The sequence below is a fragment of the Vigna unguiculata genome, chromosome 4, assembly GCF_037176805.1.
Source record: "Vigna unguiculata cultivar grain cowpea cultivar isolate G323 ecotype 2 chromosome 4, ASM3717680v1, whole genome shotgun sequence".
Taxonomy (NCBI): Eukaryota; Viridiplantae; Streptophyta; class Magnoliopsida; order Fabales; family Fabaceae; genus Vigna; species Vigna unguiculata.
Window position 1 is genome coordinate 20,106,676 of NC_140795.1, and position 17,606 is coordinate 20,124,281.

The following is a 17,606-nucleotide window of genomic DNA, read 5'->3' on the forward strand; positions in this document are numbered from 1 at the left end:
TGTAGTTTGACCATTTGACCAGCTTTGACCAAAATTTGTCCAAAGTTGATTGCTTTGACCAGTTTTGAATATTTTGACCAGACTTTGACTACGTTTTGACTGTCCATTGAGAGGCTGATACATGGCAACATATTTATGGCCAAATTTGAAAGTGGTGGATTGATGACATGATGTGATTTTGGCTTGATTTCGTAACTTTAAACAATTCAATTTCACACCTTTAATGAACTAAATTTAACTTCAGCTGCAAGAACAAACGTTAGAATATCCAAGAATATTTTATGCAACTAAAATCACCTTTTAAAACATTTTTATGGCACAAGTTCAATAAACCCAATTATCAGAATTTTCAATTTAGACATTCTTTTAAACACAAAATTTCAATGAAATACCCATAATTAAACATTAAATGAGGGCATAAATATGAACTCTTCAATTGTGTTGTAAAGCGTTAAAGCTTTCCAAAAACATGAGATTAAGTACTACTAAAAATAGTCAAACAACAAAGGGTATGAAAGAATTTGTACTTGGATCCTAAAGATTGGAGCAGAGAGATTAATTTAAATGAAAATGGTGAAGGCATTGTTGAAATTCCACAAGAATTGTAATTATAGTGGAAAACATTGGTGACAAAATATTTATCCAAAGAATGGATTTAGTTCCTTCTGATTCAGATTTGCCTTTTAAATTTTAAAGAAGATAATTTCTAATCTCACTATGCTTTGTAGTGACAATCAACAAAAGTGATGAAGGATTGACCCCAACCAAGGATGGAGGCACATGCTTAAGAAGACTAAGCATGTTTAGAAAGGAAGTTCACAAATCCTTCATCCTTTTCATTTGTGTTTGTTATTTTTGATTCCCAAAGTTGACTTAGTTGAATAAACTTTAGTTGACTTGTTGACCTTTGACTAGGTTTGACTATTTGACTATAGTTGACTTGACTTAAGCCAACATGCTAATTTATGTTTATTTGCTTTTGTAGGTTAATTAGGAGTAAGAAAGCAATGCTAGGTGACGCGTGATGATTGGGGAACATAAATGATGTGGAGGAGAGAGTAAAGCAAAGGCATAAAGCATAAAGAAAAAGGCATAAAGCAAGTGTACCTATGTACCTTTGGTCTCCTTTGTTTTTAGCACACTTTGGCCACTTTTTGGAGACATATGAGACACATTCTTTGTCTCTTTTTGTGCTAGAACGAAATTAGCCTTGCACACACCATAGTTAGCTCTTTTGTCTCTCATTTTTGTAACCTTATTTGACCTAGTTTCTAGAAGCTACGGTTAAGTTTTTGTAGAGACATCCTTAGGTATCTTTTATTTGCTTAGAGGCCCCTAAACTCTTATATATAAAGGGTGTTCCTAGACATGTAAAAGGGTTGAACATTTTGAAGTAAAAACACTCTTGTGTCTCAACCATTTGTGAGAGTTTCCTCCCTAGGGAGTGAATACTTTTAAGCCTTATCTTGCATAGCAAGTGGCGACACACATCCACTCATCTTCAAGGTTGCCATGGCTTCTAGCCTAGCCATGTAGTGGCGTGCTTCTCACATTTTTACCATTCCTTTCCTTTCCATTTTATGTCTTCTTCTTCCTTTAATTGTTCTTGGTTTTCTATGATTTATGTGCTTTCCATTTCCTTTTTGTTTTAAATTAATCCATCATCTTCTTCTCTTGAGCTTTGTGAAAGGAACCTTCACATCTAGATAGCTTGCTATCTTAATGTCCAGTGGGGATTTCATTTAGCTTTCTTAATCAACTCACACCATATTCAATGATCTTAAAAAGGAAGAAGATAATTCTTCATCATTTGGTATCTAAAGCCTAGGTTATCTTGAATATGATGTTTTTCACGTGCTAACCTTGTCTTGTTGTAGCTATCTTTGTATGGTTCAAATCCATTTTCATTGCACAAAAAAATAGTGTTGCACTACAAAAAAAAAAGCTAAATTGTGGAGGTTTTAATTTTGTTTAGTGGGGGTTTTTACCCTCCACAAAATAATTTGCAGGGGTTTTTCAAACCTCTACAGTTAGGTTCCCCACAAGTTATTTGTGGAGGTTTTCTATAACCCCTAGTATCATGTTTATATTGTGGAAGTTTTTTAATGGAGGGTTATAACCTCTCCTATTCATGACTGTTATTTTGTAGAGGTTTAAAACCTCCTTTATTTCCATAAACCTATTTGATTCCAAAATTCCTATTTTTCATTTTTTTGTGGGGGTTAATACCCTCCTCAATTTGAGGATTATACTGTAAAAATTTTAACCTGTTTCGTTTGTATTAATTAATTTGTAGATTTAATCCTGTATTTTTCTTGCATTATTCAAATCTCATAGAAAAACAATATTTTGTTTGTAATTAGAATTTCCTATTATACTTGACAATGTATGTCATCATTTAAGGTACTTATATTTTTACATCAACAATATTTTTTTGTAAACTTCAATCAAATACTTCAACCAAAGTTCTCAAATATATATCTTTAGAACTTTTGATTCTCAAAATCAACATATTAACATAAAAGCAATTTAAATTGAAACAATTACAACTTAATCCATACTTACTCAAAGTTCATAATACACTAAAATAGTTTCATCCAAAAAACATCATAAACACCCTAAATGTTGCTACCACCAGATGATCCTCTTGTACCCATAGAAGACTCAGGCTCATTTGCATCCCCGGTTTACTGAAATTATAAAAGATAAATATTAGCTGCAAGAAGGACGTCAACCTCAAATCATGAAATCAACATGCATATACTAAAATAGTTTATTACTAGATCATTGACCTGCACAAAAATCAGGATTATTTGGTATCGATGATTAACTCACACCGATACAGTATAATTCTTGTATCAAAAATCACATCACAAATAAGTACCAAGATAATTAGTTTCCAAAGGCTGGACATAACTTACTTGTGGTTGAGGATCAAAGAAGGCAGTTAATTCATCAGGGATCTTTCTTTCCTTCATTATCATGTAGGCTTTTAGTTCACCCAAGGTGGTTTGAATTTGGGATTCTAAATTAGTGTACTTTTGTTACCACTGATCAGAAGATGTTGATGATGTGGCAGCACTAGATGAAACAATGCTTAAATCCGAAAGTCAAAATCTTGTATTTCTAAATGAGTTAGTAGGAGCTGCTCCTAAACCCATGCATCGCACCCTCCCAGAATGCTTTGGGCCTAACACTTTACCAACAACATCATTAGGGGAAACCTCTGATTCATCATTAGTGCTTTGAGTCAAACCCACTTCAATTTGTTCCTATAGGCATACAACAATATATAGTGAAAACGCTAAACATTGAAGGAAAATGCACAAAAATATCATATTATGGTACAACTAACCGATATAGCCTTTGCCGCATCATTTACAAATGATCCATCCTTTCTTCTTTGAGTATCAATGTATAACTTTCCCCGACTAGGCAGCTGTCCAGTTTCCAAAAACTAAATAAAAAGAGAAGTTAAGTTAAATAGTAAAAATTAAAAAATAGTATAGTGTCATGTTAACTAATATCATTACCATCTCATGTCTTCTTCTTGACATAGGTTTAGAACCACCGGTATGAGGAATTACTTGCTTTTTGTGATTTTCTCTATTTTTTATTACAAATCTCCTATGAATAAACAAAATTGTAAGTTCACACAACAAAAAAAAAATATCTACACAAACAATTCACACCATTCAAAATAATGTAACTTGTACCAATGTTTCTGGTTTTAGACGATAAGTAACAAAATGAGCCCACTGAGTTCTATCTATACCATTTGGCACATTACTTATGATTTCATTTTTGCTTTTTGTTGGATCATAGAACGTATTCCATAAATTCTGCCTATGTGCAGCCCACTTCCTACCAAGAGTTAGTTTGCAATACCGTGGTGCACTAGCTTCACCAGTCTTAAAAAAAACCTAGGCTTTTGAAAAAAGAAGACATAGTTAGTGTGTAAACATTTGAGTAAATGTAACATTTACAAAAGATATAAGGTCATACATGCATAAAGATATACCTGTAATATTTCCTTAAAGCATTCCAAAAAGTAAGTGTCAGGCATGCCTGTTTTCCCAGACCATCTTTCAAAATTAATTGGAAACAAATTACAATCAATTGCCAATGTACCACAATATCCTGCAAGCACGCCTTGTCCTTCACCAATTGCCATGCCTAACTCATCATAGTCCACAATGATGCGTTCCCCACGAGGTAAGTTATTTACTTCTCTGACCTTCACCTTAATTTTCTTGATAACTCCTTCTAAGTCTTTAACCATAAAACAACTTACTTAACCATAAGTAAAATTTTAAAAATTATGATCATGTAAAAATAAATATGACATATACCTATTGCATGAACAGTCCAAGATGATGAAGATTCACGTCGAACATATTTTGTAGATGTTTCAAGTTGCTGTGAGTTCTCGGTGGGCAATGAGGAATCTATTGGTGGTGTTGTGCTCATTGAAGTGTGGATTTCAGAAATGCTTCACCTTTGGCATGGCTACATATATTTATGAGAAATCAAAAGTGAATCACAACAGTGAAAACTAGATATAAAGAATGCATGGGGATTATCCACGAGGAAAAAAAGTTTATTCAGTGAAACTGGGTCAAAGTATCTATAAATTAATAACTTAGTTTAAGAGTACTATGCAGTTTTAAGAAAGTAAGGGATTGAGAATTTTTGACAATATTTATTTCATGCTTCAAATCAGGAAAAAAGAATAATACAGCAAAGACTCAATGTTCTAAAAGAATCTTTGGTCACACCACAAAAAGTTGAAAATAAATGCTACAATTTTGTTAAATCATATGTTAGGTCAGTAAGTCATGTTTGAAATAGAGGAAAAAATAATCGAATGAGTGGGGAGGGTAGGGAGTGTGATACAGGAATCATGCAGTGTGGCCAAAAGAGTGTGGCCAAAAGAGAGAAAAGGAGTACATACGAAAGGTGGGTAGTTCTAAATCAAGGAAATTAGATAGTATTTAGGAAAATCAAATCCAAGGGTGAGACTTACCTGCAGCTTGATCACTTTCAGCATGGGGGAGTACAACAGGAAAACCAAGTGAAATCCAAGGGTGAGTACCGTCAAACCTATTTACATGCAATGAATTTGTCATTACAAAAGTACACATACAATAGAATCAACTTGCTTGTTCATATTGCAAATACATTAACATAATAACAGAGATGGAAATAGAAAAATTTTGGAAGAGTCAGTGGTGTGGGTGAGGAATCCTTCTTCTTTGCTCTTTTTGTTAGTTATGTCTCTTTTTTAAGTGTTTTTGTTTTGTTTGGTGGTTTTGTTTACTTGAGGTGTTGCTAGACGGTTTTTTTTGTGTAAAGTTATAATGAGGTGACCTAAATGGTGTTTGCAAAATATTTCATTTGAAAACAACCACACCTAACAAATATTTCATTTGATAACATGCCTTTGGAATACTCATGAAGTCAAAGATCAAAACCATGTATATTTTAATGGCTTTTGGACTCAAGACTCAAGTTGTACAAACTCAACTCTTGGAAATATTTGAGAAGCTATAAAAAATAGTTTATGATATTGCATAAGATGTTAATGTTAATATGTTACAAGAAAATAGTTTCACCGTATTTTCTTTGACTATAAACTAACTTACTCAAATATTTACGCAAACACTTAACTAGTGGTTCATTATACACTTTTAGTAACCTTAGAATATTTTTTAATCTATGCCAATTACAGACCAAGACTTTACCTTGCCAATAAAACTTTCTTTAACATAAACTAAAGGATCTTTACAATTTCAACCCCTTCACATACTTAGTCCATATTCAACTTATTTTTAATGTTTGACAAACCTACTATTCCGCAGGCACTCTGATATTATTTTAATATATAACATCATTAGTCGTGTCTTTTTTTCTTCTTCTTTTTCATTCCACAAACCGCGGAAACAAGAATTTTCTCGGAAAAAATAATAATTTAAAGAGACAATGATGTTTATATTATTAAAATAAAATAAAAAAGAATCAATTTACCTTACTCAAGTATATATACATTATTTATATAAACAAAGAATGATGCATCATGAACATTTTAGAACTCATTTAATATTTTTTTTTTGTGACCCTCAAAAATCAAGCCACTCTGCCATCTCAAAACAGAAATATGCAGCTCCCTTGGTTAGTCAAATATCAATATGCAGCAATACTCTTCGTTACCATTGCCCTTACCAAAGTTACTGTTTTTATTTCAATTTCCCTACCTTCAAACCAGAGAATCAGTCTAATCTATGGCTGCACGACAATTCAAAAATATTCTTAGATGCCATCCAAGTAACCCCTGATATTCGTGGTTCTATGGAGAATTATTCTGGACGTGTTATCTACAGAAAGCCATACCGACTTTGGAAACAGAAGAATAACCAAAACAATTTAGGTATATTCAATTTACTTTCAAATTTACTTTAGGAATATTTCTTCCTCAAAGTTATGGAAAAAGGTTATATTCAATTTGCTTTTATTTTCTTCTACTATGAGTGATTATGGATACAACCAAACAAAGAGTATATGTACATGTTGATGTGGCAAGGAGTTTTAACACATGTTGATAGTTCACTAATTCTCAAAGTGCACTCAGACAAGTTTCTTCATAAACAAACATGTAAATTAACCAACATGGTATAGATCAGATAGAAGACATTGCATTCATGAAAGCAAACCAAACAGAGATAGGGCACTTCAAAATATCTATAGAAAAATCATAGGCAGTACTTCAGAAGAAACCAAAATGGAATCACAAAAGCATAAAACATGAAGAAGTTCATGCAAAGGAAGGTGTACATACGAGTATATGCCAAAGTTGCTCAGTACTCCATAGTTAGGAATTTCACCAGAAAAGAAATTGATAGTCAAGTTCCTAAGACAGGAAGGAAAAAATGAATCATAAAGTGTAGAAGCAAGCTCAAAGAATCATAAAGAAATAAAGAGAAAAGCAAGGATTGTGATATTATTTGAACATTTAGGTATTAAATTATCAGTGCCTCACATATTGAAGGACCAAATTGATGATTAGTGTTGTCTTGGTTTACCCTTTATAGGAACTAAACACATGATAGCCAACTCTGAGTCAGGCTGTTATAATTTCTACACATACTTGTTTGTAAAGATGATAGCAAAGTCTTTTGAGAGAAACTGAAGAAGTGGTCATGATTATTTTATTATATTTTTCAATTTAAACAGTTCACAGTTAAAAATGAAACATTCACAGATTTCAGTGAGAGAAAAGGAACTGAGGACAAAACAAGCACTGTTGCCATTAAATCTACCCACACTAATAACAGATTAGCACCCAATACAATTGCAGCTATATCACACACTAACTACCTACACTAAAATACAAAAGAAGCACAATAGAGCTTTGAGCAAATCTAATGTAGAAGCAAGTATTCCTTCTCTTCTTTTCTCTCTCTTTATTGATAAGATATTACTGCTTTTACAATACTGCCAAACAGAAGAGATAAGAAGACCTATACTTAATTACCAACCCCAAATGTTTAAATTGACTTTTGATTATATAAAGACAATTTACAGCTACCCCAGGGCTTTATTTGCCTATTTTCTTTATTAGGAATTGAACCCTAAAACTTCATTTTACTTTATTCACATTCCAACCTTTTAAACCAAGTTGATAGGCTTAGATTCTCACAACACACTAAATAACAAACAGTATATGACAAAGAGGGAGAATAGTGGCATTTGATCTCATCACTCTGCTGCATGGTGTAGACCTACCTCACTTGAAGGGAACACTATCACAACTTATAGAATTTGATTATAGAATTTGATGATTCACTTGATGAAAGTACCAAGTGACTGTAACAGAAAAAATCATTTACAACATGTCTATTTTCAATTTCAGTTTTAGTTTTAGTTTTAGTTTCAGTATCATTTACAGAAAAAATCATGATGGATAACATAAATGCACTGCAATTTATAGGAAATTAATAAATACTTCTTTAGGAGTGAACCATTTCACTTACAGTGCTCTTAGATCAGAACAATTGGTAAGTTCACAACAAGGTCAGACCTAACAGATGAAAAAAATGCTTTAGATAGTTAAAGTTCACAACCAGAATGCATTTATTCTCCCCGCACAAAAAGGAAAAAAAAACTAAATAAAAAGTATAGCAGAGAATTTGTAGCAGAGAAAAAAATAAGAGATTCATAGTTCTAACCATCCATGGTGAGAGCAAGAGAAGAAGGACTGAAAACAACAGAAACCACCTATGGAGCCTTCAATATATGCTCTCTGTTGCAGAATTGATTCTGACAAAATGAGGTTTATAAACTCTACAAGGACAAATTGGTTAACATCTTAATTATTGAGAAAAGTCAACTAAGAATATGAAGCAGAAAATTCTAAAGAAAATTCTATAATGACATATTATCTAACTGTATATAATGAGGATTTGTTATGCTTTTCTAGAAGCTAATGAAGTGCAAGAAATTGTATATAAGTTATAACTTGTGAAGAGAACCAGAGAAGAAAGAGAACTAGAGAAGAAAGAGAACCAGAGAATAAAGAGTACACTTTTTATTATAGGTTCTTTATATATATGTCCTTCCTAACCTGAAATTGACAAGAGTAAGCAACATATAATCACCTTAAGAAAATAACATTAAGAAATCAAACATGAGTCAAGTATACATGCATTGAAAATAACTTTGAATATAAAAAATATTACCTTTAAGAAAAAATTTACTACTAATTATTTTTTCAACTCATACATTTGAGTCAGGGATATCACCATCTAAATGGTTTGTAGCCAATTGCACATATTCATTGTCATTACTATAAAATTTTTTCTAGCTCTTGATCTTGGTATGGCTCATTTTCATATACCTCTTCTACTATTTCTCCCATTTCATACAAATCTCTTGGCTTTAAATGCACAACAACACTCCATCCTTTATTGACCACATCATCTACATAATATACCATTTGTGCTTGAGATGCCAAAATATAAGGTTCATGTTCTTCACGATCTCCAATATGAATTAGTCTATCAAAGTTAACACAATTAAAATTCCATTGATCCTTTTTATATCCTCTTTCTCGTGTAGTATTTGCCCACTTACACTTGAAAAGAACAACTTTGAATTGACCATAATAATTAAGCTCAATGAAATTCTCCAACTTTCCATAATAGGATAAGTCCACTTGCCTTAAGTTCCTGTCAACACTGCTTGATACACAAGCTGTATTAGATGTTAAAAACACACCACTATTTTTGTGTTCTCAATCCCTCATCTCGAGTCAATGTTCGAAATTTAAACCCATTGATGTTGTACGTAGTAAATCTGTTAGCATTTTCCAATGGACCTCGTGCTAGAAACTTTAAGTCATTAGACATTGTATTTGTTGTGTCTGGATTCATAATCTAAATAAAGAAGTTATGTTAGCCATAATTGAAAGAAAACATAGTAAATAATAGAAAGTGTACTATTTGATAACCCACCCGCCTTTGAAACCAATCAACAAACTCTTTAAACACTCTAGTTTCGATCTCAGTGGTTGAAGGTCGCCTTCCCCTTGAACTTCTTTTTATTAGTTGTCTAAATTCACTACATATATAATCAAACAAAATGACTAATATAATTTAATTAGTTTAAATACAAATCACACACTTAATATAGATTACTCACTCAACAAATGGTGTGACTATTGCACAATTTAAAAGCACATATTGATGGGCTTGTAGTTTTTGCATCCGAGTTAAAGTAAAATTCGAGGAACCTCCTACTGGCTTCCCACCTTGTGGGAAGATAGATGACAGAAAAGGCTCATTATCACCTGTTTTATCACAAACACGTCTTGGTCTATTGAACCTTGTCTCTATATCTTCAATGTATCTAGAACAAAAGGTAAGAGACTTTTCAGCTAAGTATCCCTCAGCTATAGAACCTTCTGGTTTTGCCTTGTTTCGTACAAAGGTCTTTAAATGACCTAATTCCCTATAATAATGAGAAATTATTAGAGTAAACTACTTGGATATTTATGATAATGATACCTTAATATAAAAGTACTAAGCATTACCTTTCTATAGGATACATATATCGATAATGAACTGGACCTCCAAGTTTTGCTTCCTCTACCAGATGGACAGTTAAATGAACCATAACTTTGAAGAATGATGGTGGGAATAACATCTCTAAGTGGCAAAGTGTTAGCACAATGCAATCTTGAAGCATTTCAAGTTCTTGTGGATTTAAACTATTACTACAAAGGACTTTAAAAAATGAGCAAAACTCCACCAAGGTTGCAATGACATGGTTTGGTAACAAATTACGTATTGCCAGCGGTAGTAATTGCTCCATAATAATATGGCAATCGTGACTTTTTAGCCCGAATATTTTTTGTTGCACCTCATCAACACATCTAGAAATGTTACTTGAGTAACCATCCGGTACTATAACATTTTTCAAAGTTTTGACAAACAACTTTTTGGTATCACGAGTTAGTGAAAACAAAGCAAGGTGATATCTTCCATTATCATCTGGCCAAAGATCCTCTCTTATGCCCATTTCCTTTAAATCTTTCCTAGCATTTACATTGTCTTTGGATTTAGGCTTTTCATTTAACAAAGTATACACCAAATTGTCAAATACATTTTTTTCAATATGCATGAAATCTAAATTATGGCGTAACAAATTAGACTCCCAATACGGAAGTTCAAAGAAAATGCTTCTTTTTTTCCATTGTTTAACTTCTTCTCTAGATCTTTTTCCTCTACCATCCAAAATTACTCCTCTCCCAAATGTAACATTAATATTTTCAACTTGCCTAAAAATGTCAGATCCTGATAATTTTAGTGGTGGATTCCTTGTTTCAGTGCTTCCATCAAAGCGAACACGATTCAATATGAATCTATGGTTTCTACTAAAAAAGCGACGATGCCCCATAAAACACCACTTCTTATTATAAGGAAGACGACAAGGTTTTGCATCAAAGTTACAAGTAGGGCAAGCTAAACCTGTATGTGTTCCAACCAGATAAAATGCATAGGCCAGGAAAGTCACTAATTGTCCACATAAGAGCTACTCGCATCCTAAAAGTTTCATTCAATGAAGAATCAAAGGTCTCCACACCATCATTCCATAGCTCACGTAACTCATCCACAAGGGGTTGTAAGTACACATCAATATTATTTCCTGGCATTTGCTTGCCTGGAATGATCATGGATAGGATCAATGAAGTGTGCTTCATACATATCCATGGTGGAAGATTGTATGGAATTAAAAACACTGGCCAAATACTATAAGTAGAACTCATAGTACCAAAAGGATTAAAACCATCACTAGCAAGGCCTAAACGAACATTTCGAGGATCAGAAGCAAACTCAGGGTGCAATAAACTAAATGTTTTCCATGCCTCACCATCCCTTGGATGCCTTATGAACCCATCCTTGTTCTCTAAAGAATGCCATCTCATATGCTCTGCAGTCTTAGAACACATAAACAATCTTTGCAATCTTGGTTTCAATGGAAAGTAACGCAAAACTTTTGCACGTTGCTTTTTTTTTCTTCTTCGGGTTCCATCTAGATGTACCGCAATGTTTGCATGTTTGCAAATCTTTTTCATCATCTCTTAAATATAACATACAATCATTCGGACATGCATCTATTTTGGTATAGTTAAGACCAAGTTTGTTGATGGTTTTCTTAGCCTCATAAAAAGAAAGAGGCAAGTTTGCTTCATTAAATATTTTAACAAATCTAGGATCATAGTCATTGCCTTGTCACTTAATCCACACAAAACCTTGATGTGATATAATTTGATTACAAACTCTAATTTTGTGTACTTGCTCCCGTCACACAATGTTTGATTTCCATCATTGAGAAACTCAATAAACTCATTATAATGCTCCTTTAGGCTTTCATTCAAAACATCATCTACACCCAATGGTTGTGTTTTGCCTAGATTAGTACCTTCTTGCCTATAGTGCCCAAATGCTTCATTGATCATTGTTTCCATTGGATTTTCATAATGAAATGCCTCTTGTATATCATCTTCATTACTAGAAATATCTTCTATTTGTTTCTCACCATGAAGATTCCATATAACATAATTTTTGGGAAATGCTTTTAAAATCAAGTGCTCCTCAACTACGCCTCTAGTTTGCCATTTCATAAACCCACATTTGGGACATGGGCATTTAATTGTATCTCCTACAACCCCATTTTCAAAAGCAAAATCTAAGAATTTTTTTAAACCAATTGAGTATTCAATTGTATTCCGAGGTTTAACAATCCAAGATTTATCCATTGAAATAGATACCTAAACAAAATGACAATGAGTATTTTATAAAATACACAAACACTTATAAAACATAGAAGAATATAAGAAATATGGTTCACCAATAACTAAATAAGAAATATGGTAAATTAATGTGCTCTAAAATTGAAAGGAGATACTAATAATAAAGATACACAAATGTATTATAAAAAGACTATTCAAAAAAGTAAATTATATTCGATTAATTCGTTAGGAAATGTACTCTCTCTCTCTCTTACAATAGTCAAATCTAAGATAGATAAGGCACAACATGGAAAGATGATGAAGCTGTCTATTTCCTATGCACACAACTTTTGGTCTGAAAAGGTCATGTGGGATTTTTGCTCTTTGAATGGAAAACTCAACGCAGACCTTCACATATATCTTCACTATCATGAGTTCCTATTTCTATGCAATAACCTATTATTATTATTCAGTTTTTGTGGTTTCAATTTCCCAACCAGAACAACAGTGTGTCAGCATATTCCATTCCATTGATTTCTTCATATTTCATTCCAGTTTTTAAGTTTATACCATCTCAAATCCATAACTATTCATCTTTATATAGTTTTCTTTTGTCTGTTTATGAAATAAACAATAAAGCAAGGATTATTATAGCTGGGCTTCTATGGTAGTGAACAATGACCTACAAATTAGGGCACTCTTAAAAAGGTAAAGTTGTACATATATATGGATATGTGTACCTGTATCAATACACGTTATTGAGTACTTTGTATTTAGAATTTTTTAAAAATTTTGAAAAACATATCCAAGTTACTATTAGATATTACAGTTAAAGAATAATAGAGAATATATTTAAATTATCATGTCAACTTTGACAAATAAATAAGTAACCAGAAAAAAAGTATGCAGAGTAGGAAGGAGCAACAGTGTATCCATTTTCATGGATATCAAAACTCAATGAATGTACCTTTTACCTTTAATAGCTGAACAAAATTATGATATCCGATAATTAAACAAATATCGAAGTGCAAGAAAGCATCAACCATAATAGAGGAGGCTATTCTTTCAACTATAATTGTCATAATTTAACTTAGGGGAGACATCCTTGCAGCCAGGCCTTTTGTTCTTTTAGCTACTGGGGGCCACTCAAAAAGTTCGGTTCAGTGGTAAATAATAAAGGACCAGTGATGCAGTACGATCCATGTCTAAGAAAAATGCACAGTTGTAGTTATAAGCATGTGCTCACTTTAAGTCATAAGCACTAACAAATGGGGAACTTCCACTGGGCACAGACGATAAAACTATGAAAGTACAATACACCCCAACTCACTCTGAAATAATACTTCTATTTTTGGAGAGCTTGTAGAAAAGATGAATCCATGCATGACTTTAACAAAATGGAAATGTGTGGCTTACCACACTAGTGGTTAATAGCTTCTCTTTTAAAATAATAATGCACATAAACTCATTGACATTCCTTTTCTATTTTTGTCATGAAATATAAGGATGCAGAAAAATGTCTCAGAATTGTAAAATCATGAGAATTCAAGATTTGCATAAAACTTAAACATCAATAAGAAAAAAAAAATCGTCTAAAAAATTTTATATAAAAAATATATAATTATAATTTTTTACATTACTTTTTAATTATGGAATCAAACACTTATAGGTAAATATGATAGTTTACTGGTTTCTAGCTAGCTTTTTAGTTAACTACTAAAGACCACTCAGAAGAGCATATAGCTTATCCATTTTAAATAACTTTCATCCTAAGATTTAATTGTTTTGCACGTATTTACAACAGAAGCCTCTGAATTTTAGCAATTCAAATCCCTGTCAAACTGGGAAAGGTGATATTTCTTACTAAAAAACACAGAATCAACTATGAAGAAAAAGACTAAGGACAGAAAACACATAATCCTTTTCTCTTTACAGACAACTTTTCCACCCTCTTTAAAAATACATTTAAATTACCTTCTCAATTTAGAGGTAAAATGGATTTTCTAGAGCCATTTCTCCCCTGCTCCAAGTGGGAGCAACAACCTATCAGTTTTCAGTGACATCAAAACTTCACGAATGTATCATACAACATTTCATCATTTCATCATCACCCTTTCACATTTCATCATTAAATATAGAATAGCACTTGCTATTTTCAATACCCACTAAAGAAATTGTGAGCATCATTAAACATATTGAAGAAGTTCATTTCACTTTATCTTCTTCTTTTATTCACATAAAATAGCAACAGAGCAAAATTAACCTTAATGTTTATCTACTAGAGAAGTGAATAACTACCAGGACAGGAAATAGAGGCAGCACCCTTTGATAGCAATGTATGAATCGCCTGTTAAAGAAAAAACAAAATATAACATCCAACACTTCTACCTCACACAGTGAACATAAAATCTTAACCAGGAACATAAAAGGTATATGGATAAGGAACCTCTAGATAACGAAAGAGGCTACCACAGAAGGAGATGGCGCGATGACAGAAAGGGGAAACAGAGACAACGCGACATAGATGAAACGAAGAAGACAACGCCGTCGGAGATGGCGCAACGATGTGATTGTGATGGCGTGATGAAGATGAAGGGCGCAACGGAGATGGGAGGGCGCGACAAAGATGGGAGGGCGCGACGGAGATGGGAGGGCACGACGGAGATGGGACAGCGCGACGAAGATCGGACGGCGCGACGAAGATCGGACGGCGCGACAGAGATCGCTGCACGTGATGGTTGACTTAGGTTTTTGATTGGTTGAGGCTACGACACTGAACTTCGGTCTTCGATTGGTTGAGGCTGCGACACTAAACTTAGGTTGTGGGAAAATTTCATTCTAATTTTTCTGATTTGGGAGGAACACGTGTGTTTGCTCGAAGAAAAATGTATTCCAATTTGCGGAGGTTATAAACCTCCTCAAAAAAAATAAAAAACCTCCTCTGTTATCAATTTTTAAATAAGAGCTTTATTTGTGGAGGTCTTTTTAACCTCCATAAAATGATCCATGCAATATATCTTTTTTTTTGTAGTGTTGGCAGAAAACGTAACGATTTTAAAACATTAAATTGCACCATCTTAACGGTCCAAAAATTACGTTTTTGGTGTCAAAAGAAAGCTCTTTGAGTCTAGTTTCCAGAAAAAAAAGAACCAACGCATTTGGAGTTCTGTGGAGAAATGTATGATCAAATAAGTGAGCAAAGATCAGATCTGCCAAGAATACGTGAATCAGCGTTTTCAGGTTCTGTTGTGACAGTTTGGCTACCATTTTTGCATCTCTTTAAGCTCCTAAATGTGGTTGGGTAACATGTCTTTGGATGCTTAGTCTTTGAGCCTCAAATCCATGAGTTTAAATGCATGATAGCTACATGTTTGTATCTTTGTGTATGTCATGTTGAGTCTTTAAATGTGTCTAACTTTTGCTTGAGTCATATGTCATATGTTAACTTGAAGTTTTCTTATTCTTGTTTTTCCAAGTATTTGAATCTTGCTTTCACTTTATGTCTTGCTTGATGTATTCTCCATGAAATTGATTTTGGCCTAAAACTTGAGGAACTAAGTGTTCAAGCCACCTAAAACTCTTTCTCACCATTTTATGAAACTAGTTGTGAAAAGAAGAAAATTTTTGCACAAAATATTGTCTAGAAACCGAGAGCAATCTTGCTCATTGGTGAACTAAAAGCGTGTTTTTCACTAAGTGTTATGCTACTAGTTTTCATGCTTGAGAAGTGGGTGATATTGGCAAATTAGTTCCATGCTTTAACTTGGTTATGATCTTTGTTGGTGTATGCATGATTTAAGACTTGAAGATGTTTGTCAAGTGCTTTCCATAGAGTCTTTAAAATGTGCTTTTCTTGTTTTAGTCTTGTTAAAAGTTTGAGTTTTGTCTCAAACTTTTCTTCTTTAGAGTTTAGCATTTCTTCTTTTTATGCTTTTCTTTCTTGTCCTTAGGTACTCTTGGTTTTGTCATAGTAAGTTTGTCTTCTTTAAATTCTTGAGTGTTTGAACCGAGCCACTTGTATGCAAGAAAAGGATTTTTGAACAAAGTGTTTTCTTCACTCCTTGGAGGAGCTTTGAGTGTAGCCTTGCCTTGTTACTTTGGGAGAGTGATCTAAACACTTGGGTTACATTTTGGGTTGGATTTGGTCTTGGTTTTCATGTTGTCTAACCTCTAATCCATTTATTTTGTCTCAGATTTGAGTGTTTTAGTTGTAGGAATCATGGAAAGTTCATCAAATGCACTTACTCCAAACAAAAATAATACATTGATGAGATTGCTTCGGGATTTGGAGTTGTCTAGGAAGGAGGCCTTTGTTTGAACAATTTATAAAAGACAAGGAGCAAAGTGACCTAAGAATCCAAGAGCACATTCAAAGGCTTGAAGCTAAGGAGAAAGAAAGACAGCCTAGGAAAAGAGGGCATTTTAGGCGCAACCCATCACAAGAGAAGCAAACTCCAAAGATTCCTAAGTTCTATGGTGGAAGTGATCCCAAAATCTTCCTTGATTGGGAAGCTAAAGTTGATCAAATTTTCATTGAAAATCATGTAAAGGATCAAGCACAAGTTGATCTAGTAGTTTTAGGATTTTTAGAGTATGCCAATACTTGGTGGCATAAAGTTTGTAAGAATTATGACCAAGGGCCACCCGCGGCTTCTTGGATGGACATTAAAACTCTTATGCGCGCTAGATTTGTTCCTCCCTCCTATAGGAAGGAACTTATTTTGATGCTTCAAAGGCTTCACCAAGGTCCTATGAGTGTGAGTGAATACTTTAAAGAATTAGAGTCTCAAATGCATATGGTTGAAATAAAAGAAACTAACAAAGAGAAAATAAAAAGATTTGTGAGTGGTCTTAGGAGAGACATAAAAAGATCAAGTAGAGTTGTATGAGTACTCCACTCTTGAAAATGTTTTCACACTTGCCCTTGGGATTGAAATTCAATTGAAAAGAAAAAGAAGGGCAAAGAAGAGTTACTCACCTAACCACTACTCTAGTCACTCATGGAAGGGAAATGATAAAAAGAAACATGATAAATTCCCTTCTAACTCTCATCAAGAACCACCAAGTAAAAGTAAGTCACCAAGTGATCACATTCACCATTCCACTTCTCAAAGATCAAGTTACATGAAATGTTTTAAATGTTTGGATTATAATCACATTGCTTTAAATTGCCCAACCAAAAGGACCACGATCTTAAAGAAGAGTAATGATGTTGAAAGTGAATACTCATCTCCCCATTCTCTTTCAAAAGAATCTTCTTCCTCTAGTAAAAATAAATTTTTTGAGAAAGACCCTATGTTATTAAGGCGCATGATAG

At 33.3% G+C, this 17,606-nt stretch overlaps 1 protein-coding gene and 2 pseudogenes across 2 annotated transcripts; all 3 read right to left on the reverse strand.

Moving 5' to 3' along the window:
* Positions 1-2,452: 2,452 nt before the first annotated feature.
* On the reverse strand, positions 2,453-15,176 carry LOC114181025 (uncharacterized; annotated as a pseudogene). Its single transcript, XR_014994324.1, has 13 exons — positions 14,736-15,176; positions 14,588-14,636; positions 8,226-8,340; positions 8,031-8,077; positions 6,836-6,907; positions 5,027-5,103; positions 4,353-4,509; positions 4,022-4,272; positions 3,717-3,923; positions 3,534-3,627; positions 3,356-3,457; positions 2,922-3,272; positions 2,453-2,690 (listed from the first exon to the last, which is right to left on the reverse strand). The product of XR_014994324.1 is annotated as an uncharacterized LOC114181025 (transcript).
* LOC146886913 (uncharacterized) lies at positions 8,668-9,428 on the reverse strand (annotated as a pseudogene).
* On the reverse strand, positions 9,693-14,581 carry LOC146886914 (uncharacterized). The gene is made up of 2 exons (XM_085672230.1): positions 10,088-14,581; positions 9,693-10,005 (listed from the first exon to the last, which is right to left on the reverse strand). Exons 1-2 carry the CDS (start codon positions 10,951-10,953, stop codon positions 9,693-9,695), a joined length of 1,179 nt encoding a protein of 392 aa, XP_085528356.1. The 5' UTR covers positions 10,954-14,581.
* Positions 15,177-17,606: the final 2,430 nt, after the last annotated feature.